Source organism: Psammomys obesus, unplaced genomic scaffold (genome assembly GCF_907164565.1).
Source record: "Psammomys obesus unplaced genomic scaffold, mPsaObe1.curated_primary_1811, whole genome shotgun sequence".
In the NCBI taxonomy this organism is placed as follows: domain Eukaryota; kingdom Metazoa; phylum Chordata; class Mammalia; order Rodentia; family Muridae; genus Psammomys; species Psammomys obesus.
In genome coordinates this window covers 3,505,276-3,531,828 of record NW_026589732.1, presented here as the reverse complement: position 1 = coordinate 3,531,828, position 26,553 = coordinate 3,505,276, and the positions used below count along the sequence as shown (strand labels likewise).

The 26,553-nt window shown below is 50.2% G+C and overlaps 1 protein-coding gene across 1 annotated transcript in view; it reads right to left on the bottom strand.

Annotated features, from left to right (window-relative positions):
- Positions 1–26,553, bottom strand: part of Col15a1 (collagen type XV alpha 1 chain) — a 104,627-nt gene that overhangs the window by 64,531 nt on the left and 13,543 nt on the right. Inside the window, exons 3-5 of the mRNA XM_055605378.1 lie at positions 5,481–6,028; positions 4,050–4,124; positions 2,269–2,349 (exon numbers count right to left, since the gene is read on the bottom strand). Of these exons, the coding sequence (XP_055461353.1) occupies positions 2,269–2,349; positions 4,050–4,124; positions 5,481–6,028 (704 nt within the window). The remainder of the gene's footprint in view (positions 1–2,268; positions 2,350–4,049; positions 4,125–5,480; positions 6,029–26,553) is intronic.

Sequence of the window (26,553 nt, the reverse complement as noted above, 5' to 3'; positions counted from 1 at the left end):
ACAGAGCAGCAGAGGTCCTGACCTCACTAAGTGGGAAGTGGGGGCAGGGAGGGCTGGCAGGCGGGCTCTAGTTCTATTTGCCACTTAGTGCTCATGTCCGGGAGGGTAGCAAAAGCTACAAAGGCTAAACATGAGGAAGTGAGATTCTGATCAAGAGGGAAGCCAAATAGAGAAAGGAAGGACTGTCTGAGAGCAAGAGGGAAATTCCCTGTGCTGTGGGGTTAACTGTCAAAAAGAGCCATGATACCCTTCAGGGCAGAGTGGCAGAGAGTACTCTGGACCCTTAGCTTAAGATCTGACTCTGTCACCTTCAGGCCATGTGGACTCAACAACGACGTGGTTGTTCCACACCCAATCCTATAGAACAGACTTCAGAGGCCCTTTCTGAGACACTGCAGGCAGAGCGGAGAGTGAGCCCTGGAGAGTGAGCGTGTGTAAGTGAAGGGACACCCGCAGGACAGGAGATCCCTGGGGATGACATCTGGCACTGTGGGTGTTGGGGACCATCAGGGCTAGACCTGGGGGAATCCTCTTAAAGCAGAGAGCAGTCATAGTGGTTTTGCATAACAGGACACCAGCAAGGAAGCAGGTGTGAAGGAGGTCCCAAAGGGAACAGGAAACCCTAAGCACGCTTCACTGAGTCTGCCCACGAGCCCCTGGCCTCTTGGAATCCTCACCAGTCAGTCTGCGGTGCCTACCACAAGCCTTCACCCGTCACTGCTGTGTGCCAAGGACCACCTGAGTGTCCGGACCAGGCAGTTTGTCCACCCCTCACACCAACCCACGCAGCAGGCATGCTCTGTGCGTCCTGCTGAAGGCCAGCCGGCAGGAACAGCACGGCTAGGACCTGCTCTGGGCAGAGCTTGGATGCAACAGCACTTTTCCCAAGTCCCTGGGAACTTGAGAAAGGAAAGAATGGGCTTCCCCAGAGACACCCCGCTTCTCCAAGTCACCACCCAGTTTTCTTCCATCACTCCTCAGTGATGGATGTCACACCCTCTCTGGGCTGATGCTGCGCCCCCACCCCCACATGTCAGTCCTTGTTCCTGCAGTGCTGTGGTCATCGTGTGCCGCCTTCCTTGTGTGGTGTAAGGATCACGTGACCTTCATGTCCACAGAAACACTAGCTCTTCCGCCTCCCCCTCCATGCTTGTCCCAAGCTGGCTGTCTCTGCCTTCCCCTCCCAAATTCTTATCTCACTCTCACCCTTGTAGCCTCCTTGCCTCTCAAGCCCTGCTGTTCTTTTCGAGCTCTCTTTGGAGACTGCTGGGTCGTTAGCACCTCCGTCTGAGTCAGCCTCCCTCTTTGTACATCCTGAAGCTGCACCATGCCCAGAGCCGTGAGCGTGTGTCCCACTGACCTGTGCCCAGGACATGTCCATGGGCGACTAAGCCTAATGGGCACACAGGACACCAACACTGTCCCCAAGCAATACATGGACTCCTGGATCCTTGGCTTCCCCACCTCTGCCAAGACTGGCCACGGTCTCGGAGACTAACTCTCACAGTCCTACCCAGACCATGAACCCATGGATAGACGTCTTGAGACCTGTGCTCCAGCCTTGCGCAGGGTCCCTTTCTGGATCTGCCTGCCCATCTGTAAAATAGGCAGTTTGGTAGAGACATCTCTCTAAGTCCCTCTAGCACTAGCAGACTATTGTTCTGTTCTGCCACGTCCACATCCCTGCTGCCTGAGGGCTCTGCCTTGTTTCTTTCTCCCTGCTTTCTATCATAAGTGCCTTCACAGAGTAACGAGCCAAGACTGGGAGCTTTCTTTGCTTGCAGCTCAGATGCTCCTTGTTATTCTCACGGTCTGACTCAAGTCTTTGGAAACCCTTTTCTCTTCAGCTGCAGAACACAGTCCCAAGAGGGAGAGATGTGGACACTGGGACAAGGGCTGCTTTCCCGTGGGTCCAAGGCAACACTGAATATCATTCAGGGCAGTTTCTGTCATGTCAGGCACTTTCTCAGACTCACCGACTTCCCCAATGACCCTGTCAGATACAACTGATTTTATCATCCTTCTGTAGAAGGGACCTGAAGTTCAGAGGGTCTGAATAAGTTCTCCAAGGCCACACCTTTTTTCTTTTGCACACCTTTCATAGTTGTGTATACAGGTGTCCCTGAGTAATTGGTAGCTTGCTTGGATATGGGAGTGAGGTAGCAAAGGACCCTCTAAACTTCCCCAGGAGTTCTGGTACTTAACTTCACAAATCTGACAACAGCCTAGGACAGTTAATCCACTCACAGGGCTAGTACCCATACTCACCGGGGCTTGGGTGTAGGTGACAGCCTCCATGATTTCAGCAACTTCATCCATCTCTTGAAGCCCGCTGGCTTCTCCCGATGCCTATGAGGAGATAAGTCACACCACAAACAAGGCAGGAGAGCTGGTACATACCATTGGGGTACTTGGGAAGGTTAGAGACTGACAAGCAGACTCCTGTGGAGGAACTTTGTGCATGTATGCGTACATTTGCATGCATGTGTGTGCATCTGTGTGATATGCATGCATACATGAATGTACATATGAAAACATGTATGTGTGGTGTTTGTGCCTGCAAACGTGGGCATCAGAGACAGGGTGGGAAATGAGGTGTGCATGGTTGGTTACTCTGTTTCTAGCCACACTATTGCTACAGTTTGTGTTACTTCACCTTCCAACTGTGCTCAGGCTCCCTTCGCTCCCTGTTTGTGCAAGGTGCTCACTGGAGCCTATTCAGGGAGCACTCATCCAAAGTGTTGCCTGCCCTTCACAGCTAGTTCTCTGTGCCACCCCAGGGGCCTGTGCTGTGGCTCTGCAGTGCGCCCTGTGTTCTGAGACTTCTACGTGGTTTTAATGAATGCAGAGCAGAGACAAATATACGACAACTACCTTCCCTCCCTTTCCCAGCTCCCGTGAATGTCATACAGGCTCAGGAGTTCAGAAATTCAAACAGGCCCAAATGCTACCTCTCGGGTGCAGGTGTTTTGTTTTTTTTTTTTTTTTTTTAACATTAAATTAATGAAACCAACTTCTAATTTGTTCAGAGGTTGACATCACTTAAAGAGCCACAGTCACAGGAAATACCAATCTGCCTGCATCTGGCTTTGATGCTCCTGTCTGCCGGTAAGGCTCTTCAGACAGCACGTCCCCCCCCCCCCCGACTGCCTTCCAGTTCCTCCTTCTCCTCCTCTTCCTTCTCCTCCTCCTCCTGCTGCCCTCCTGATCACTGACCTGCTGAGTTGGGTCTGAGGCTTTGTCACTAAGTTGGGTCTCCAAGTGTGTGTCAGATGTTGGAAGAAGGGACAGATCCTGAAGTATATCCCCTTATCCCCAGCCTACACAGTGACGCCACTACTAGCAAATCCTGGAGGAAGAGCAGGAAGAGCAGGAAGGAAGAAAGGAAGGAAAGAAGGAAAGAAGGAAGAAAGAAGGAAGGAAGGAAGGAAGGAAGGAAGGAAGGAAGGAAGGAAAGAAAGAAAAAGTAAAAAAGGAAGGTAGGCAGGAAGGAAGGAAGAAAAGGAAAGAAGGAAGGAAGACAGGAAGGAAAGAAAGGCAGGCAGGAAGAAATGAACAAATGAATGAATGAAAGAAGGAAGGAAGGAAGGTAGAAAGAAAAAAGAAAGGAAAGCAGGAACCATCTTTCCTCCCTGATTCCCCGCTCCACCCCCAACTTAGGAATTGAATCACTTGCCAAGCATAAAATGAACCTAAATTTAGGTTCATTTTTATAGGGCTTTACACCCAGAATATCTTAGCATTTTAGCTCTGATTTTAGAATCCTGACACCCTTCTTGGCAGGAAGGCTGGAAACCAGGCCATTGCCTGCCACAGCCACAGGAACACCTTATAAGACACACAGCCCCCACTCCAAGGAGACGGCTGAAGAGCTTTAAAAGTGAAGGAAAGCCAAAAGCCCAAAATAGGCCTTGGGGCAGTGCTGGTCATGATGAGAGGCTTTTAGACTGCCTGACGCTGAGGGGGAAGGATGGCTGGGCACCCAGCCTTCCCCTGGCTGGCTGGGGGATGGTGGTACAGACCCCTGGTGGGGGGAGGCAGAGGCTCACCGAGGACTCTTGCGCTTCACACAGCTCCTCAGGGATCCTGGGGTCTGTATAGATGGTAAGCTGTTGTATGGAGCCCTGGGGAAGAGAGAGATGAGAGGCACGCTACATGTATCCACCACTGCCTGAGAGAGATGGGGCATCCCAGTGAGGAGAGGACCGCAAAGGACCAGCATGGGAACGGTGCTGTCGATGGAGGTGACGGGAGCGCTGGACACCCCTCCCCAACTCTGGCTCTGCATTCAGGGGACTCTCCTTGTTTTCTCCCATGGAATATGGACCTCCTTAGCCTGTGTTCAGAATATAAACAAAAAGAGCAGACTCCTAACATCTCCCGGGCCCCGCAGGTCAGCAGCAGGCCCTGAAATGTGTCTCCCCGTACCCCAAAAGCTCAAAACTTCCTTGCTAGACATTCTTGTCCTATGAAGGCCTGCCAGCAGCCCCCTCGTCCAACTCCCACTGGCTCGCCAGATCCGACGCTCACTCTCCAAAAGACACCAAAGCCATGTACACATGTGACAAGTGCACCGGGCCTCAGCATCCCCACCGTGCTACAAATGCATTCAATTTCTGCCCTCTAGTGGTGTCTTTTTCCTTTTTCCTTTTTTTTTTTTTTTTCTTTTTGGACAGTGTCTCACTATGTAGCCCTTGCTGTCTTAAAATTCACTATGTAGACCAGGCCAGCCTTGAACTCACAAGAGATCGGCATGCCTCTGGAGTGCTGAGGTTAAAGGTATGCATCACCATGCCCAGTTCTGAGACAGAATCTCAATGTGTAGGCTAACCTGGAACTTGCTCCGTAACTCAGGCTGGCCTGGAACTCATGACCCACGGCTAGCTGAGTACTGGGATTTCAGGGAAGAGCCAGGGCTCTGGCCTCCCCTAGTATGTCTGATTTACTCTAGGGCCTGGAGGCAGCCTGGCTCAGAACGCATGTGCATGAGATGAAAACCAAGGGACTCTTCATTCCAACCATTCAGATTCATCCATCTCTGCAGAAACGATTTAAGCACAACTGCCATCCACATGGAGAAATTAAATCGTCTGAGACTAGCCAGCTTGACTCTCTTTCAGTTGTGACTTTCAATGAACAGAGTGCTTCTTACTAATTTCCCAGACGGGCCTATAACTTATTATGTAGCCCAGGGTGGCCTTGAACTCCTTCCTCAGTCTCCTGAGTGCTGAAATTACAGGATGCACCAAAAGCCCCAGCCTCAGGATAGGGGCCTTTATGTCCACCTTCAGATGATCCAAAAGTGCCTCATGCAGCAGCCTCCGTTTGTTGTAGAGTACCGAGATCACTGGCATCCCTGCCTAGAGCCCTTCCCACGTGGTGTCCATCCAACAAAATAACAATGGTCACTGCTCCTGCTTTAGGGTGTGGGAGTTCAGGTCGGAGCTTCACCGGTCTGCGCCGAGTGGAGTGAAACTCACCGTGAATCTCTCCAGCCCCGTGGCTCCCGCGTTGCCCACAAAGATGCCGGCACTGGGCTCAAAGGTCAGAGGCTGGGAAGATCGCTGGAAAAGGACGTGGCCGTGCTCCTCACAGCCCATGAGAAGGGCCACTTCCTCGCCCTGGATGGTCACAGCGAAACGATTCCACCTGTTGGTCATCACCGGCACGGAGAAGACGGCAGCTTCACGGGACACGGAGGAGCCTGGCTCCGTGTAGTAGAGGATAACCCGCTGGCGGCCGTCCTCCACGCCCGAAAGCCGCAGGCCCAGGTAGATGACCTTCTGGAAAGCATCGGTAATGGCGAAGAGCGCACCTCCGCGGGTGCTGGTGGGCTTTATCGCCGCCCCGATGGCGAAGTCCCTGAAGAAGGTCGGTGGGATGAGGGTCCTGGCTGGCCGGCCGACGTTGGCACCCGGCCCAAAGCTGTAGGCTGGGAAACCACCGTAGCCCGTGACGAAGGACACGGATGAGGGTAATGGGACACCAATGAGCTCTGTGAGGTCCAGGTGGTCCTGGGAAGCTGAGCCTGCAGGGAGGGAGAGAGGCCATGATCTCACTATGCTGGAACAAGGAGGTGGGAGCCACAAGCACAACTGGACCCCACGGGAAGCCACTGAAACGAGACTTTCTAAAGTGACAATTGCCCACACTTCTAGAACAACCTCCAATAATGAAACGTGACGCACAAGGCACACCAAAGCACGTGAATAGAACTCCAAAACACCATTTCAGAAAGCGCTGTGGTGACTGTGAATACTCACCAGGCCCTCGACTATTTTCTCCTCCCCTTTAATCACTGTTTTTCTCTTTTTAAAATTAAAACCATGCTTCGCAAGACACATTAATTGATTTGATTACCCACTACCGGGTGGTGATCCACAGTCTGGAAAAAAACATTTACAAATGATTTCTAGACTATATAGTGCACAGCCCCCCACCCCATTAACTTGGAGATTTCTTTCATTACTTAACAAAGGGGAATGGGATTGTATGGCTCTGTTTTAAATGAGGTCTTCTGTTCACTTGCCTCGGTAAAGGGGAAAAGAGCAGGTACAAAGGGGAGTGTTCCCTGGAGTCCAGCACAATTGAACTTTGTATCACAGTGGTACCCACTCATCATCATCTTCTTCAGCAGCAGCAACAGCATCCTCTCCATCATCCACATCCCAGCTCTCTCTCTCTGTACCAGGCACTGCTCTCAGCTCATTACATGATTAAGCTAATTTCGTCCTCACAAGAGCCCTGTGAGGTTAGATACTGTTACCTCTGTTTACTTCCGAGAAAATCAAGACTGCTAGAAGCTAACAAATTTGCAAGCAAGATCCACATGCAGGATTCAAACCTAGACCCCCTGACCAGAGTCTGTGGTCTTCACCAGCACCCTTGGTGGGGTTGATAGACCTCCCTTGCAGTAGCCTGAAAAGGACCCCAGGTCTGACCATTGTCCAGGACAAAAGCTTCAGGCTGGTCCAGTGACCTACACACATTCCTGAGGTGATGCAAAGTGACAGCAATGAGTGAGAGAGGAATGCAGGTCTCAGGCAGAGCGGACATATCCAGTGCCACTGGGACAGGGCTTCAGAAACAAAGCTAGGTCCTGAGGATTTGGCCGGGGCAGAGGACCTAGAATGATGAGCCTCAGAATGGAGCAGCGGCAGAGGGCAGGACACTCTCCTAGTGGTCACCAGGGCTACACCCAAAGGTCAGAGGTCTCTAGTCTATGGCTAAGATACTCCCTCTGTCACATGAGGGAGCCAAAGTAAAACCCAAATGAACGATTAGGACCAAACCTCTTACTTGGTTTCAGCTGTCAACTTGACACAGCCAGGAGTTGTCTGAGGGAGTCTCGATTGAAGGACTCTCTATCACTATGGTCTGTGGAAGCATTTTCTTGACTGCTAATTGATGTTGGGGGTGAGATCTCACTGTGGGTGGTGTCAACTCAAGGCAGGAGGTCTTGGACTGTATAAGAAAGCTAGCTGAGGCAATCTTAGGGAGCATTTAGTACGCACATTCCTCTGTGGGTTTTGCTTCGAGTTCCTGCCTAGCATTCCTGCCCCAACTTCCTTCAATGACGAATAGTGTCTTGGCAGTGCTGAGATGAAAATAAACCCTTTCCTCCTCAAATTGCTTTCATCACAGTGTTTATTGCGGCAACAGAAAATTCAAGTAGAGCACCATCATGTAGCTCCAAGTAAAAGCCGTAGAGACACAACAGCTACATGACAGTCTCCACCTACACAACGGTCGAGAGTCTCCTGGGCAGGGATCTGCCCGGCTGTGCTGGGTTGGCTGCCTCTGTCCTTCAGTCCCTGCCACTTTTCATCTGCTGTTTTCCTCCACCCTCACAGCAGCCCGGGGAATCAGCTGCTACTATTCCATTTTATGGATGAAGACTGAGGCTTAGAACGTAAAACCCTGGCCTGAGGGTACACAGCCAGTGATGGGGAGGAGGTCTGCAAACCATAGCTAGCCTGACCTCCAGTTGACTTGATAGCTGCAAGTTTGATAAGAAGAGGGGTTTCCACAAGGGTTCTGGATGGGACTCAGTCAGGGAGAGAGCCTGATCATCAACAGGATCCTGAGATAAGGGCCACAGTCTAGTGCATGTGTGTGTGTGTGTGTGTGTGTGTGTGTGTGTGTGAGATAACATGTTTTGGTCATATAGGAAAGTATAAAGAGTAATATGGAGGCACTTCAAAAGGTCAAGATGGTAACTCTTATGTATATTTATGTATATTATAATATGTATAATATGTATATGTATGAATATGTATCTTATCTATATAGATAATCACAGCGGAAGGCACTGTGGGCTGAAGGGATGGCTCAGTCAGAAGGGTACTTACCATGAAAGTCTGAGGTCCTGAGCTTGGATTCTCAGCAGCCACATACAAAACTGGGTGTAATGACACTTTCTATATCACTCAGAGTGAAAGAGACTGAGACAAAGACACACAGAGAGAGAGAGAGAGACAGACCAAGACAAAGACAGAGACAGAGACTGAGACAATGGCAGAGAGACAGAGAAAAGAAAAGATTAAAACTCCCTAGTTCAACACTTGCCTAACAGGCACAAGACCCTCAAGACCCTCTCTCTGTTCTAGGCCCAACACTGAGATAAATTCAAATTAAAGGATGACAGGCAGAAATAGCAAGTGACCGGCACCCTCAAGAAAATTAAGAGGCCAACCTCCCTCAAGAAAAGAGCCACCATCCAGCTTTGGTTCAGCACACTTTCTCTGCCCAGGCCCCTGGGCACCCACTCCTGGACTCCAGTGTGACTATTTCCATGCATCTGTTGTGTTTACTATACAAGCCATGTCTGTACCAGAGTGCAGAGCCACCATGAATGTCTCTAACCCTCATACAAACGCTGGCATGCTGCCTGTGTCCATCTCTCAACTCTTCATCTTCCTCCAGACACTGTCATTTTTGGATTAATGCTTGTTGAAGCTGTGTCCCTGCTCTCACTGCAGCTCTCACGGGGTAGATGATCTGTAATGGGCAGGGTTGCTTTTCCAGTGATGGACAGGAAAGTTTCTGTGGCTTTCCAGACCATGGGGCTGTAGATTCCCTTATCCTCACCTCCTGTGCTTATGAGTATAGACCATCCCACCACAGATGACAGGGACTTGTGGGTGGCATGGGTCTATTCACTAGCAATTTCACTGACTGCTGCTAAGGGGCTCTTTGATGATTCTGTACCACTGACCATACTCACGGGTGCCTAGTATGCCCATATTGAGGAAAGGCAGATAGACTCTCTTGAGAGAGCTCCATGGGGCTTCTCAGTTGCAGTGACATGTTTAATTTTTAACGTTAGCTCCAAGGAAGTATTCACTGTATTATCGTTGTTATTATTTTTAGAAGAGTCTCACTAGGTAGCCATGGCTGGCCTGGTATTCACTGTAGACAAGGCTGGCCGCAAAGGCAGAGAGGTCTGCCTGCCTCCGCTTCCCACCGTCAGGATTAAAAATGTGTGCCATCATGGCTACATGTATTCTTCAGAGCAAACTTCACCGGAAACATGTCACAGCTTTTATAAAAATAATCACTCTCTTCAACCAAAGAGGGAATCTGATGATGTAGATTCCTCACCTAGAGCTCTTCTATAGACATCTGTCGTCCTCAGGGTCAGATTGCCACCCAGGGATTTAGGAAGCCTTTTCTGTCTGAGCCCAGCCATGCTCGCCTGCACCCTAAAATAACCTACAATGGCACCTAGAGTGCACCTCTGCTGTTATAGCTCTTCTAAACCCACCCCAGATGCTTTTTCTCTCACTCCTTCTGATCCAATTATCCTCAGAATAACTCCTCTTCCTCCTCCTGATCTTCCTCCTCGAAACTCAGCCCAGGCCTCCTTCCCCTGCATGTGCACTGGGGTCCTCTATCATAGTCCCTTCCCCATGTCACCAATGGCTGCTTGTTTCTACCCACAATGGATGATGAGGACAAGGATTTCACCACTCATGGTTCCTAGGACCCAGTGAAGATGAGTGACTAAATGAACAAATTGATAGATGGATAGAAGGGAGAATGAAGTCTTCCAACCTCATTTTACAGAACATGAAGCTAAGGTTAATAACAGAGGGAACTGTCCAATGGTCTCAAAACCAGACTTAATTCTCAACTGAATGCTATTCTCCCCTAGTTTACAGCTTGCTTTAAAACAGACAGACATCCATTGGAAGTAATTTGGGTTTGAGGCTCAAACTACACATGGAATAGGTTAAAAGAACAATAAACCTGGTTAAATTTAACTAGACAGAAATAAATTTCTGCAAAGCAAAAACTCATAATAGTGATTTCATAATCTAAAGACATAAATTTGACTACAAAGAAATAAAGATCTGAGGACCAAAACATTTTTCAAGACTTAATATTGATCTCCACTATGTCAGCTAGAAACCAAAAGCTGACAGAAAAAGCAGAATCATGACATCACAGACAGCAAACTCACCTCGTTAGCATGCAAAGCAAATGGATGATGCCACAAGTCAACAGAAAGTAGAGCAAAGAATAGGAAGTTCTATCTCTAGCCAAAGAAACAAAAGCAACTCGTATATAAGTATATGGAAAATACTTGACCTCCTAATCAAAGTGCAGGGGCTGCAAGGCAAGCCGTTTTCCTTATCAGATTGGCAGCGCTCAGAATGTTGGCTAATCGAAAATGCTGGCAAGAGGCTGAGGCAGCATGAGACTCCTGCACTGCTAGTGAGATACTAAATTCTGTCACATCCGTGAAATGAAATCTGACATTTCTCAAAAGTACAAATGCATATGTATTCTTTGACCCAGTAAAAAGAATAAAATATGTTCACCCAAGGAAGTTCAACATAGCCTTCTGAATGATATGAGTCCTCAGGTAATGATCTGGCTGATAATCAGGATGCAGTCAGTAAAAAGACAAAAATAATAAGGCGCAGAATAATTACTATCAGTTGGAAATGCCTGCTAGCATATAGCAAATTCATAAGTGTGTAAAGGATACTGAAGCCCACAGTGATGTTTTAGATAAGGTTCCGATCAACAATGAGCTACATGTGTGTAAGGTAGCTCAGGAGAGTGTCCTGACTAGAGGCCCCAAAGCTTTTAGTTCAAGTACATCCATGAAGTTCCCACATGCATAAACAATGAATGACTATGCATAAATTAGAATATATTAGGATATCTCTGGAAGGATGCCCAAAAAACTGGGGCTTGAGATTGTGTCCAGGGAAGGGAGTAGAGGCTGGAGGATAGGAGACATCCCTCTTTTCTGGGTACCTTTACAACATTACACCATTTACTTGGTGTGAAAAATAAAGATATGCACATATTCTTAACTCCTTGAATTTGTTTTTAGAAATTTAATGATTCCTGCCATACATAGTGGCATATTCCTTTAATCTCAGCATTCAGGAGGCAGAGGCAGGTGGATTTCTGTGAATTTGAGGCCAGCCTCATCTACATAATGGGTTCCAGGATAGCCAGGGCTACGTGATTGTCTTGAAGAGGAAGGAGGAGAAAGCAGAGAAGGAAGAGGAGGAGGAGGAGGAGGAGGAGGAGGAGGAGGAGAGAGAGAGAGAGAGAGAGAGAGAGAGAAGGAAGAGGAAGGGAGAGAGGAAAGAAGGAAGAAAGGAAGGAAGGAAGGGAGAGAGGGAGGGAGGAAGGGAGGGAGAGAAGGAAGAAAGAACGAGGAAGGAAGGAAAGAAATTTCATTGGGAAGTAGCCATCTTTTTAAGAAAGAAAGGAGAGAGAAGGAAGAGAAAGGACTCAAACATCCCACTCAGGTTTCCTCTCTCCCCTCCACAGGTCTAGATAAAACAAAGACCAAGCCCAGATGGCATGACTCCCTTCTTTGTCTGGTCCCTCTCTCTGTCTTGCTGGCAGGAGGGGAAGTGTTCTGGTTATGTTGGGCAAATGGGCTGGCTCACATACATTGGTCTACTTCTGCGTAGAGTTGCAAGGTCAGATGAGGGATTGGGACCCAGAGCAAGGGGTCATTGAAATCAGCCTAGGCTTGCCCAAGTCAGACACATCTAGATTTGCATATGGCCATTTTGTGAATTGCTACTTGCAGGCATCTGTTTAAAGTTTGTTTTTTTTTTTTTTTTTTTTTTCATAACTCTATCCAACAACCTCCTTTTCTTATGAGGCAGAGGAGTGCTGGTGAGGAGGAAGAGGCACGGCCATGAGGCCCAGCAGCAGAATCTGCAGTTACCCTAACTCTAAATCAAGTCCATGATGGGCTAGCTGGAGAAGGGAAGAGGAGGGTTGGGTACCAGCTACCAGATATGCAGCCTTTGGGTAGATGACCAGGGTGACATGGGGTCTTCCTGCTCACTTCCCCTATGGAGATCTTATGGGATGGTGACACGAAGCCCAAGTTATCAGCAAACTGTACAGCTTGCAAGGTGTAAAGTCAGAAAAAGCTGTGGTCTGCAGACACTCTCCAGCCACCCTCCCGGCTCCCACCCTCACTCTGAGGTCTCAGACCTGCGAAGGAGGACAAGTGTGCAGGCACTGGGCCATGGGCCCTGTTTCCATCCGCTCAGCCTCAGAGAGAGCCAGAGCAAGCCCTGGTGTTCCAGCCTTGCTCTCAGCAGCCCCGCCTTTCTCCAAATGCACGGTCCCATGGCGAGATGTGGCGCCGAACGACCCCTGGCCTGGAGTGACCCATGCTCAGGGCTGGCTGCTGGCTCAGCTACCCCTGGCTTCCAGCTGAAAGGCCACCTGCTCAGGCAGCCACGAGGGGCCCGGAGGAGGAGCCTGGGAACCAAGAGCAATTTGGTTCCTGTCTTGTCCTGGGATGGCTTTGTGCTAGGGGAAAGGGGAGAGGGAGGTCACAGCTGGTGGGAAGCTGTCCTTCCATATTGAAGGGACAAGTCCTGGAAGGCTGGGAATGTTACTGGTGGAGATGTTAATAAAACTCTCTGGCCTGGAGTCATTGACTTGGCTCACGCTTTTCCACAGATCCTAACAGCTATCGTAGGGCAGTTTCATTTCATGAGCAAAATTGTATAACTAGAACATTCAGCATATACTTTTCTCACTAATATAATTATACTGTTATTTTTTATGTAGATGTTATGCTGGATGTCAAACTGGCATGAATGGGTCCCATCCTTGTCCATGTCCGTGTGTGTGTGTGTGTGTGTTTGTGTGTGTGTGCATTTATATGAATGCATACACATGTACAGAAGCAGGGGCCAACCTATCAGTACTCAGGAACCATCATCTCGATTTTCAAGACTGGGCTTCCCAATGGCCTGCGGCTTGCTGTTTTGGCTAGGTTAGCTGGCCAAGGAGCTCTGAGGATCCGTCTCTGCTGGGATTACGCGCATTCTGCTTTTCGTTGCTTCTTGTTTTGTTTTTATGTGGGTTCTGGGGATTGAACCCAGCTCCTTGTGATTGTGTGGCAAGTTCTTTACTGACTGAGCTAACTCTCCAGCCCATCCTCCTTTTAAAGGAGCCAGGGTCCTTTTTGAGCCAGGGTCTCATGATGTCACGCAAGCCTGTCTGGAACTCATGATTCTCCTGCTTCCACTTACTGAGTGCTGAGATCATAGGCATGCGCCACCACACCTGGTAGGTCCTGTCCTCTTTAGCCTGTTTTCCATCTGAGGTAATGAGCCACAGGTCTCAGGGCCTCTCATTGCACCACCCTCACCTCCTCCATGAAGCCTTCCTGGATCCCCATATTGGCAAGCCCAGGCACTCTCCTCTCTGTACTTGGCCTTGACTCTAGGCAGCATGCATCTTTTCATTTCACATATGTCTCCTCCATCTTGGGACACCCTTGAGAATTGGAGCTGGATCCCACCCTCCTTGTTTACCCAGCACAGATCCTGGTATTCATTTTAGGATAGGATTGCTGGCTGAGCCAACATCCAGGTTCTGAGTCTGAAGCCTCAGTGAGAGCCAGTAGGGCCAGACTCCAGCCTCACACTCTACCTGCTCACCCACCATCTAGGCAGGAAAGCTCCTTCCATCTCCCAGGGAGCCTCTGTGGAAGCCACACAGCCTCAGAGCAAGCAATGAGATCCCAGGCAGGAGAGGCGGGGCTCATGGCCCATCTGTGCTCCCAGGCAAACCGCTCTGCTTCTCTGATCTCAGTTTCCCAGGCTGCACCAGATTAAACAAGATGGGCTGTCTGTGCATGGCTGCTTGCTGCCTTCAGACACCTCCCGCTGAATCTAACTTCAGTCTCGCTCCTTTAATGCACAGTTGTTTCTTTTCTCCTGGGCGTGGTCTCATAAAGCCCTCCCCATGCTGTGCCTGGTGCAGTACTGAAGGAGACAAACCCAGACCATCTGTCATTAAGAAGCTCACTGTCTAAGTAAGGGTTAGCACGTACCCATTCATTTTTCTTGCGAGCTCCAAAGCTTTCAGTGGCTCCCTAGTACCTTCAACATGGAGTCAAAATTCCATTCCAGTCACTTTTGTGGTTAGGGGTAGATGCTAGCATACATGAGGCTCTGGGTATATCTTCAGTAAAGTGTGAGAGATGCACACCGATTATCATCTTCTTATTCACCCCTCTTTCTTTTCCTCCTCCTCCACCCTGTTTTCATACTGTTTGCTAAGTTACTATAATTTTTTATAGATTGTTTTATATGTATGAATGTTTTGCCTGCGTTTATGTCTGTGTACCACGTGCTTGCCATTTCTGCAGAGGTCAGGAGAGCGCGGCCAGTTCTCTGAAACCAGAATGACAAATGGTTGTATGCCACCATGTGGATGCTGGGAGTTGAACCCAGGTCTTTAGCCAGGGCAGTGGGTGCTCTTAACCCCTGAGCCATCTCCCCAGCCCCTGATACTTTCGTGTGCATCTTCTTAGCACTATTTCCAGGCTCAGCCCGTTGTACCCCAACGTAAGGAGCTCCACTCTCGGCCTATGAACAGAGCCCAGGCACCCCTCCCCTTAAGCACTCTCAGGGTTTGGCAGAGCTGGCAGTCTGCAACGTGGCCTGGAGAAAAGAGGGCAGACAGAAACAGCCCGGGCTTCTTGAGCCTGGAAACTTCAGTTTAGTCTCCTCAGCGATTTCAGGGTGGCTCCTCCCCAGGGCACAGAGAGGAGCCATCAGAGGAAGGACCCTGCTGAGGAAAATCTGAGCAGTCCCCACAGGGTGCCACTTTCCTCCCAAGGGTCCGGTGCCAGTTTCTATGGAAACCAGGAAAGAATCCCAGCAGTGAAGAAACAAACTGGGCGGGTCTCAGCATTTGGAGGAGGTGAGAAACAAGATCCCTCACCTCTTCCTCCTTCTCTCTGCCACAGGCTTTTGGACACCTGCACCTCCTTTTGTCCTCCAGCCTCAGTTTCCTTTTCTGTGAGTTGGGCCTTGGTCAGCCTTTCCATCTATGGGGTCCTAAAGCGGTGCCCAGGACTGGTCTAAGCTTTGGAGCCTAACATCCCTAGGGAACCGTATCTGGCTTTGCAAAGCTCTATCCCACAGATGACCATCTGGGACCTGAGCCCAGGGCTCTCGTTTGTCAGCATTTAAGGCCCCGGGAGACTAAGTTGCTTTCCGTCTGGCATCCCGTCAAGGCTGGCTGCAGCGAAGTCCCACAAGCCTTGCAACACAATCAGAAACGCTCCATCACGGGCACAGCGGCGGCCCCTAGCGGCCTCACAGGGACCTACATCTTCATAGATCTTTCTGCTTGGGGTCTGAGGAGTACTGCCTGTGCCCGGGAACCAAGGTGAGGGGAACCTAGATGGCAACCACAAAGTCGTGGCCCAGGAGAGGACGCATGACTTCATGCTGTACTCTGTGGTCATGGCCAGCTTAGAACTCAGAGGGATAGGGTTCATCCTGTTTTCCTATGTGGATTGTCTGGGGAGGCAAAATGCTTTTCCTTATTGGTTATCCTTCCCACCCATGCTTAGGAAGCTGACAGGGCACTTAGCTGGCCTTCATCTGGGGTGTGTGTAGCATCCTGGTTAAGGACTCCCTGTGGTGACTATAGCCTGGGCTGAAGCCATCAAGAAGTCTTGGGGGTATGCAGGGTAAGGTGGGAGTGACTTTCCTTAGGACCCTACCATAGCCCCTCCAGGCCAGAATTCTCTGTGCTTACCTCAGCCTACAAACCTGAGGGAGAACCCCTACACCCTCCTTGTCCCTTCCCAGCTACCCTACTGGGAACAGCCATGCCAGCCTTTTTTAGGGTTGTTGACATATTTGGCTTTCAGTTCTGAGTACTGAATCCACTGCTTCACACACACTAGGCAAAACCAGCACCACTGAGCTAACCCTCGGCCTTCTTCTCTTTTTGTTTGGAGACATGGTTTCACTAAATTGCCCAGTTAGGCCTTGAACTTATAAACCCTGCCTCAACCTCCCTATAGTTGAGACTACACACAGGCCTACGATAGCAAGCCCTTCTAAGACTTTTTTTTTTCCTGTCCTTCGGGACTACCTTTCAGAAAGGTGACCCCGGCACTGTGGTGTGCCTGAGGCACCCTGTAGCCTTGTTCTCACTCTCTGGAAAGACAAGACATGAGCAGTTTGGCAAGCTGCAGACTTCTGACAAAGAAAGCTCCCTCTCTGGGGACAGTCTCCTCCAGTGCACACCCATCCAAGGCCACCAGGCTCCAGACTGTTCACCTCCATCACTGGAGAGCCAGCTCACTCCCAGTCAACAGCCAAAGGAAGGTCTATGTCTTCAAGGGTCCTGTCATGCTGAACCAAGCCCACCCATCCTCCCTGTGGCTGTCCCACCCCAGCAGCTGCTGAGCTCTGCCACTGGGGCCACAGAAAGTCAGCTTCCACATGGTGGTCCCTCAGATGTCACAAGGACAATAGAAAGTCCATAAGCCGGCAAGACAGCCTCCATCACCAACTCCACACATGGGTTCAGAAGTCCCTTTACTTCTTTCAAGCCTCTGGCTCAATATCTGTGAACTAGAGTCTGGACTAAATGTTTTCCCAAGGCCCTTGCCAGGTCAGAGTGCCTCCAATTCCGCATCCTCCTCGTCTGCCTTCCAGTTTTTCTAACCACTCTAGACAGTCGTTGCTTCAGGCCTGGAAGAAATGACTCCTACAGGGACCAGGAGAACACAGTTCTCTTCCTGGTCTCTGGACAGTGTGGCCTGGCCAGCACTGGGAAGCAATCATGCCCTTGATGACGTCATCACACTCTGCCTGTAAGGAAACTCAGTCCCACCCTGTAATGGAACTACAAGGACCCTCCGGTCTCAAGAGGCCCTGTTGTTGCCTGACTCCTTCCATGAGGGAGGTGGACACAGCACACTCCAGGCCACACAGCGTCAGTCTGCATCCAGCAAAAAGTGCAAGAAGTTCTTAGACAAACCTACCTCCCAAAGCATTTCTTAGAAGAATGTTTTCCTGCCAGGGAAAAGTCCTGGACCCACTCAGAAAGGAGACCTGGCAGAGCAATGATCAAAGACCCCATTTTTCTGAATTACAGAAGAGCATTTTTCTCCAAGTAAACTGAGAACGCCTCTTCCTTTTTCCGGTTTTCATATATAGCAAAAGAATTTTCCTTCTCAATGAAGTTACTGTGTGAGCACTCCCTCAAGCCACTGCTCTCTCTCTCTCGCTCTCTCTCTCTCTCTCTCCCTCTCCTTTTCTCTCCTTCCCTCACTCTCTTCTGCTTGAGGCCTCTCCCTCCCTCTCCCCTTCTTCCCCGTCCTACTCTCCCTCTCTGTTCTAGTCCAGAGAGAAGAGTCTAGGGTCTGGATTTAAGGCTACAGTTTGTTTCTCTGGTCTCAAACTAGAAACTACCTTGTCTCGCAATCACCTGTTCCACCCACACTAGGGTAGCAAGGTAGGAGCCGTCTCTTACTGCTCACTGAGAGACTCACTGAGAGTGAGGGGCAGCTTGCTCAGAACGGGATCGGCAATGAGACTGGAAGAGGGCTCTGCGCATCGCCCACTGCCCCCACCATTCTCATGGTGCTCTCAGCACCCCGCTCTCCTTCCATCCAGGCACCCCCTTCCTATGCACTTGCTGCATCTTTTCTGAACCTCCACACGGGCCACTCCAGCATCTCTCCTGGCCCCCCAGCAAAGGCTTAACAAAGGTGAACTGTGAACAACCCGAGAGACAAGAGACTCTAACACCCACGACTTTCTGCTATAGGGTTCGCTCCGTGCCCAGAACTCTTAGGCAGTTTTCCAAACCAGCTCTTCACGCTTGACTCTCTATGAGGCAGAAGGTCCTAGCAGCCCACTCTGCATTGAGAAACCAGGTTATAAATGGTAGGATGATAATGGCTGATGGTTCCAGCTTGCCCCACTCCTGATTGGTTTCGAGGAAGTAGAAAGTTTTTAGGATCTAGCCTAGGTGGGTTTGATGCCAGGTAACAGCCACAGGCAAGGGCCAATTTCAACATCAGACAGGTATGGACTGGGTCCTGGGTTTGCCCCTATCAGCTGTGTAGCTATGGACTAACCACTTTGCCTCTCCAGGCTGGAGTCTTCCAATCTGTATAGTGTGGCAATGATGGACCCTGGCTGGAATGTAGAGACCCATCACTCAGTGACAATTGTGCTAAACACAGGGCCTGGCATGCATAGTCAGAGGCCTAGAGACACTGATTTCTTATTGATCCCCCAACTCAACATACCCGTGTCCCAGATTGGCCTCACGAGCGTCTTACATTTGTTAGCCACAAAAGAAAGAATGTGATTGGCTAAATAAAGCCAGAAAGAAATGAGAAGCAGAAATCAAGTTGGTCTCAGTCCCTCATTCTGGGGCTGGGCTTATTTTTGTCACCTACCATGTCCATGTGTGCCTGCAAGTATGCATCAGGCTCTGCCGTGACAGCCTTTGACCCCACCCTTTACCTGCTTTCCCACACCTGACCCAGAACTGAGTGTGATGTCACTCCAGAGACGGTCTGGAACAAGTGGCACAGTGGATCAGATGATGATGCCAAGGGCATCAGGGAAGAGTATACAGTCAGCTTCTCCTAGTCTGAGGACTTTGCTTTTCCATTTGAGGAACAAAGGATCTTTGAGTATGAGCAGAGCTTGACTCCTGAAGATGACCTCAGCTGTGATGAGTCACCATCCCGCCCCACAGGCTGCTCTGGAGGGCTCAGCTTAAGGCTCTGGGGGAAAACAGCCTCAGAGGAGAAGAACTCTGGACACGGTTAATGTCAGATTTCTGGCCCCTGCAGCTGCACAATGACAAATTATTGCTATTTTAGCCGAATCACAGTGCGGTGTTTTGTTGTAACCGTTCTAGGTAACTCATACATCTCCTGATGAACGCCAAGCACTACCCCACAGTCAACACTCACAAGAGCCCAGGGAAGCGGCATTACAGCGGACCCTGCTTTGTCCACACAGGAGTGGCAGTGTAGAAGGACCCAGCCGCACAAGTGAGGCTGAATCTGGACGTTTGTGGCCTGAGCTCAGACCCCACAGCCCCTCTGCTTCCTTAGGACACTAAAGGTTCTCCAAGCCTAACAGCTGCACTGGCAGCATCTGGGAATTTACTGGACCTCAGGATCTACACTGAATGTCACAGATTTGGGGATGGAGCCAGGAATGCCATGCATTTACCAGCCCTGGCAGTGTCTATGGTTGACTCTCAAATTTGGGGCTGGCTCTGCTGCTGAGGCTACTGTCAGTCTTGAGGAGTCACGGAGTAGGCAGCAAGCAGTACAGGATTCCGCTGCAGGGCTAGAGACCCAGACTCAGCGCAGGTGTAGAAATCCAGCTGCTGCTCCCGGGAGGTAGAAAGAGGAAGTGCCCCAGGCCTACACAGGAAAGCTGAGCCTTCCCTGTAACGCAGCAACTAAGCGGCTGAGTGGCTTCCCAGCCAGGTTGACTTGTGAATCACCAGATTTTACGGACAGGAAGTGGCAATGATGTCCTGGGGCCAGAGAGGAAGATGCCACATGCTCCCCACTGAGGACAAGGAGGCTAGCTGGCAAGAAGCCTATGTAGGGATGTCCTTGGAGGTGTGTGGGTAGAAGAGGGAATTCGGTAGACCCAGGCACTGTTGGGCAATGGTTCTGCAGCCAGCCATGAGGAGATGGTGGTTCCTCAGCCTTGCCCCAGGGAAGGGTTGTCCAGTGTAAATCAAAGCAGGCCCATTCCTCCCACAGACACTGAAGCGCCTGGTTCCTCAGCTTTGTCCCAGTTAGAGATGGACAGATCTCCAGGGGAAGTCACGCCAGCTCCAACAAGAAGTACGCCTAGTCACCTCCTATTCTTCACGGGACCCCTTTGCTCACCCACAGATATGTCACCATTGTCCCAAGAGCAACCCTCCCTCTGCTTGGTCTCCTGGAAGCCCCAGCTTTTCACTTTCTGGCGTGCAGGTACCTCAGGGGATGGTGAACCCTTCTGTCTCTCCCCTAAAGCCTCCAGATGACCCTACACCTTCCCAACACAGGGTTTTGCGAGAGGCTTGGCAGAAGCCAAACGGTGGATGGATACACAGATGAATGAATGAACAAACAATTCGTAGTCAAATCAGCTTAGTGAATTCTGGACAAGAATAACTGTAGCCCACCTTAGCAACATATATTTATTATCACTGATCATAAGCAACTCTTGTGAAACCCAATCATTGTTCACCAACACCAACACTTACTTTAACACGTCCTTTATAACCACACCCTCATCTGATCCCTGCTGTTTAGACGTATTACAGTAACAGTTAATATAATTAATATCATATCAATAGCACACAGAGACTAGCTGTTGACTCACTAAAGGGCCTCAGTCCCACTTTTTTAGCTGACCCTTAAGCCAGAGGGCTTGGAAAATGCAGCCTTCTGCAAGATGGCTGCGCAGGGCTCTCTCTCTCTAGCTGGGCTAGGAGTGCCTCTGAGACACTCTGGCTTCTCAGACTTCAGAAGAAATTCCAGCTACCGCCTCCACCTTCCCTCTCCCTGGAACAATGTTCTGGGTGGGGCTTGTGAATAACAGATGCTTCCCCTTCTCTGTGCCTCTGTTAGGGAGGGTGCTCATGGCCCATCCTGGTGCTGGACATCAGCTTAGACAAGCAGGACAAGATTAGCTGAGACTGCTCAGCCCTCCATGCACCAGGAGCAGAACTCTGAGATCCTTGGTCCTCTTGTGCAGATAGAGCCCAACTCTGTTAAAGAGATGAGCATTGGGTGGGTGTGGCATGGAGAGATGGAAGGAGTTTGAGAAAGTTTTGTAATTCTGGAGCTTTTTTGAGTGTAACTGTCTGTACGTGAAGCATGGCCTAGGGTGTCTCTTGAGTCTTTGGATATAACATAGTTAATACTAAGTGGTCAGCAAACATCTTCAGAGTGGCCATCCACAGGCCTCAGCCCCTAGGGAACACAGCCACAAGGGAGGTCGGAGCCCTGAGGAGGAAGCAAGAGCAGCCCTCCCACCAATCGCTTTATCCCAACCCTGCCCATGTTTGCCCACAACCAACATCCCTCATCCAACCCTGCAAGGACTTGGCTGAGGCAGGGCTTGAAGGCATGGAGAAAAATGAGAGATTTGATCTCCAGCTACTTCTCTGCCTAATAGCCAATACCCATAGCCCTGACATACGAGAGACCTGGGTCTAGAGACCATGTGCCAAGGCAGGAGGGGACCTGCAGGACTCCTCACCTACTGAAAGTTGTAGGAAGTAGCCTGAAAGAGGGAGTAATGAAATGGATCTAGGAGGAAGGCCAAGTGAAGAAAGCTAAGATTTGAGTGATCCAAGGAGGGAGAAAAAGAGATTGACAAAGAACTGCCAAGAGTTAAGGGGCCAGAAATGTCAGGCCACCCACAGTCCAAGCTCAGGCTAAACACACACACACACATTTAATCTGATGAGGCAAGGCCAGGTTCCCTACTTCAGGTGAGGGGAGTTGAGGACAAAGGAGATGGAGCCCATTCACCTCTCTTCAGAGCAGGGGCACTTGAACATCAGAGCCAGGAGACTACACAGGACAGGCAGCAGGGTGCTGTGGGGAGGGAGAGCTTCTGAGAAAAGCTCCCCTGACCATTTTAGGAGGAATCCCTCCTCCTCCAGTGGTTTCCCTGGCAGTCAGCCCCCCTTCCTTTCCTTGGCCAAGGAAAGGGTGGGACTGGGTGACTTGGAATGCAGAGCGCAGGCGGGGGTTTGGCAGTGGTGGGAGACACACTTGCCTGCAGTCTCTCAGCACTTGGCATGTATGCCCTGGGCAAAGCAAGCTGCCCTGGGAACAGCCTGGGGCGCTAGTGTGGATCCAGCCAGGGCAGGCAGGCTGCTATAGCAGAATAAGCTCACAGGCATCATGAAGTTGTGCTTGCACTCTCCAAAGCAAAGCAAAGTGGGGAGGGAGGGGGGAGGGGAGTCAAATTTCCAAACTACTCAGGCCACACCCACCTGTGGCTCCAAAGAAAGGAGGGATGTAAGGTGCTTGGTAGACAAGAAGATGCAGGCTGGAGAGAGCATGGAACCTGTGCAGGAGATTGTGGTCCTCATGTAATGATTTGGATGCTGTTAGTGAGAGGACAATAAACAATGCTCTTTTTTTTTTTTTAAATGTGTTCTGCAGTTGTTATCAAAGACACTATATCTTTTGTAGAAAATTTCTGGCCCAATCATGCAGGGACCTGCCCTCAGAGAGCTGCTGAAGGAGAGCTTGGCTCTGAAATGGGATTTGAGTTTAAGGGAACAGCCAGGACAGATGGTGACCCCGAAGTCATATTTTGAAACAGACTGACTCTTGTTTAACTCAGATGAAAGGGCAGCTTGACAGTCTCCAAATGTTTGCTGGAGGAAAAAGAGCCTGTGGCCTCTAGGATGCTGTGAGGGAATCCGCAAGGTGCTGGAGGCACAGAAACTGAATGAAGAGACAGGGACCTTGGAGAGACCCGAGAATGACAGGCCTCCCCAGCATGGTGCAAGAGAAAGATATGAAAGTGGAAGCCAGAGCAATCTGCCACCGAGACCCTGCCCAACTGCTTCCTAGCTGGGAACCTTGGGCTCATTCTTTAGCTTCCCTGAGCTTAAGTCTCTTTATCCAGGCATTGAGATGGTGCAATACCCAGCTCTGAGGGCTGTGCTGTAAGGTAAATGTCACCATTAGGACGTGCCTACCACTGCCAGTTCTGGACAGTCAGAGAGATGTGTTACAGCTTCCACAGCACAGGTGGCCACATCGTGCTCTTCACTTTGTCTGGGGAGCCAAAGCACCTTCAAGCTTCAGAACCTGGGTGCTGAAGGTGCTGAACCTGGCCTCATCCTCATTCGGAATTAGGGTGATGAGCGCCCAGGCCTGCTGCTGCCTAGTGATGTCCAAGGTTCCAGGAGCACCCGGCGCTGAGCAGATGCTCTCTTCAGACATGGCATCCTTCACCCCTTGACTATCTCACACAGTCTGGGAGGCAGATTTTTCCCTCACCTCCATCAAGATGTGGACCCCACATCTGAGTAAGGTGCTCAGCTCACAGCACTGGCAAGTGGCAGAGCTGATATCTGAAGTCCATCTAACGACTGCAGTGCTCAGAGCCAGCCCTGCTCCTCAACGGAGACACTACTCACCTGTGCTCCAGTGTTCTTGGAAACGTCAAGAAGGGGGTGGCTGCTCACTCAGACAGCAGCAGACACTTCTAGACCAAGTTCTGACAATGGCTATTCTCTCAGGACCTTTCTTTTTCCATCTGCACTTTGAGAAAGCCCAAATTGCCCAATGCCCAGCATTTTCTGTCTTCTAGTTCCCAGTGGGGTCTAAGGCTAGAAATGTGCAGGACCCGTGAGAAAGGAGGCCCAGCAAGGCAAGGTACATGAATGGCAAACTGTGCCTTAGCCCACAAGGAACCAATGTGCGGCACGGACCACACTGGGTAGGAGGCAGCCTCCAAAGGGTGATTCTTCGAAATCTTGAGCTTGGGGCAAGACTGGCTGGATTCCCGCATGCGTATTCATGAGGTAGATTTTTCACATTCCACCCAAGCTTCCCATGTGAGAGCAGCCCCACTCACTTATTCCTGGAAAGGTAAACACAGATTGAGAAGGCAAGCTTCTGGAAGCCATCAACACACACACACACACACACATACACACACACACACACAGTGCTATTCATACAGCAAGCATTTATGGAACACCTGCTGTATGGCAGGCACCATTCTAGATGCTGGAGGTCTAGCAGTGACAGAGACAAGTCCTTTGCAACTGAGCGTTCTCTTACAAGAGCTTTGGACCATAGTGATCTCCATTTATCATCAAACACAAGTACATTTCCCTAAAACACACATGTGCTTTGAATGGAGAAGAGAAGATTTTGCACGAATAGGCTCTGGCACCCCGAACAACAACTTGGGCCTGTTCCACAATTTGAGAACCTCAGGCCTCCATAACACCCCATCCCTACCCACACTTCTCATTATCAGAGAGAGAGAGGACGCCACACCTGCAGGCCTGACTTGGCCAATGGGCCACAGGAGCTTGGGAAGTCAATGAGAGCCTCCTGCTTCAAAGCCCATCTTTCACATCATAATACACGGGTGCTTGTTTCTTTTAGTGATGCTCTGAATTATTCCCCAGTTGCGACTGGTCTCCTGTCCCAACTTCCCAACCGCTGAGTAACATACATGCTCCAGGAAATAAACAACGTGGCTTTTCACAGGCTTTTGTCACCCAGCCAGGAACCGCTGCACAGCAGTCTGAGAAGCCACTAAAGGGATGGCTGGGGGAGGGAGCACCACAGGACTCTTACCACAGGTGCAACTGTCTCTCAAGGACTGTTCCCTTCATCTTCCCACCCAGACTCTCCTCCCAGGACCTAGCTCCCTTCTCTGTCGCAGCAAGAAGAGCTCAAGGTTTGCTCTCGCTGCATTTACATGTCTATAGTCTCAATACTGTCCACAGAGGGAAGGAGCAGGATGGCACCTCATCCCCCTGCATGCTGCACAGAGGGCCTAGCTGCCTCCCGTGTCCCTCCCCTCCTCTCAGCCTTCAGCGGGGATGGCCTATGAGGGGCTCTCGCCCAGGCTCAAAGCTCTCACTCCAGCCCTGCCTCTCCTACTTCTCTAATGTTTTCTTTAAGTCTCCAAGTTTGTCCCTTTCCAGCCTCAGAGGTAAGGCGTCTTCATCCTCCACTGGAATCAGCAGAGGTAGAGACAAGGCAGGTAGCCAAATCCAGAGCCCCACTTCTTCAGGACTCCAAAGCCTTTATCCTGTGCCAACCCGTGAGCTGTAAGCACTGTATGGGACCTAAGGGGCCATATTATTCCTAGGCCAGGCTGTTGATGGAACATCCACCTCCCTCCCAGGGACCCCTTCTGTCTCCTTTTCTCCATGTGCTCTGACCAAAGCAGGCTGCTCCTTTAAAACATTGAAAACTTTTATCTTATATGTACAGGTATTTCACCTGCCTGCGTACCTGTGCCTCAAGTGAGTGGCTGGTGACTGTGGTGGCCACTAGAAGAGGCATTGGGTCCCCTGGGGCTGGAGTTGCAGACAGTTGTGATATGATTTGTGGGTGCTGGGAATTGAACCTGGTTCTCTAGAAGAACACCCAGAGCTCTTAAACACTGAGCCATCTGTCCAGCCCCAGCAGGCTGCTTCTTAACTCTTTCTCCCCATCTGGATCCCTTCAGCTGGAAATCTGGATCGCTTAGCTCTACCCACCCAGCACCCTTCCCTGACTAAATCTGTTCACCCTTCGGACCACATCTTAAAGGTCACTCTTTGGGGAGATTTCCCTGATGCTCTCATATAGATGAGAGTATCCAAGTGTGTGTTTTCTTAGGGCCCTGTACTTTAATTTTTCTTGAGAATGGGTCTAGCCTTGTAGCAGGGGCTGACTTGGAACTTGTAAGCCTCCTGCCTCCTCTTCCTCTTCCTTCTGATCTTCCTCCCCTCCTCTTTCTCCTCCTGAGCGATAAACTAAAAACACTCACTATCATGCCTGACTCCTATTCTTCAGAACGTTGTTTGCCATTATCAGCATCAAGGGTTGTTTTGCAGAAATCATTATTTTAGGCATCCCCCCCGGAACGAGGCCTGCCTTGTCCATCATTTTATATCCGGCACATCATGCTTCACCTTGCATACAGTAAGCCATCCGGAGATGTTTAAGTGAGCGTGAAGGAACAAACGGATGAGTTTGAAAAGCCTGCCAGGCCTCCACAGGTAGGACAGTCTTTTCTACTACAGTCTAGAACGTCACATGTCTGTCCACCCATCCAAACCTGACAAGTCTTCACAAGTCTCCGCACAGAGTGCTCAACTTCCTACCTCTAATTGCGCTTGTTGCCCTCCCAGTCCCCAAGAACTGAAACCTCCGACTTCCAAAGGTGACACTGACCTGGCCCTCCATCCAGGCCCCTGTGAAATGGGTTTGCAGATGAATTCTGTCCCCGGACACAATGAACCAATGTGAAATGAAGCCACATGAGAGCTTACGGCTGACACTGGGCTTGGACCTCGGCCCTGTTACCTGTGAGACTGTCATGTGGCCAGCTGCTGCTCAGACCACAGAGCCTTCAGCAGCCTTTCTCCCTCTCACAGTTACCTAAAAACAAAGCTCTGGGCTGGGCATGTGAGTCACTAGCCGACTGACTTCCTGGTGCCAGGATCTCTCACCTGGGAAGTAATTGTACATCAACTTGGGTATTGGTG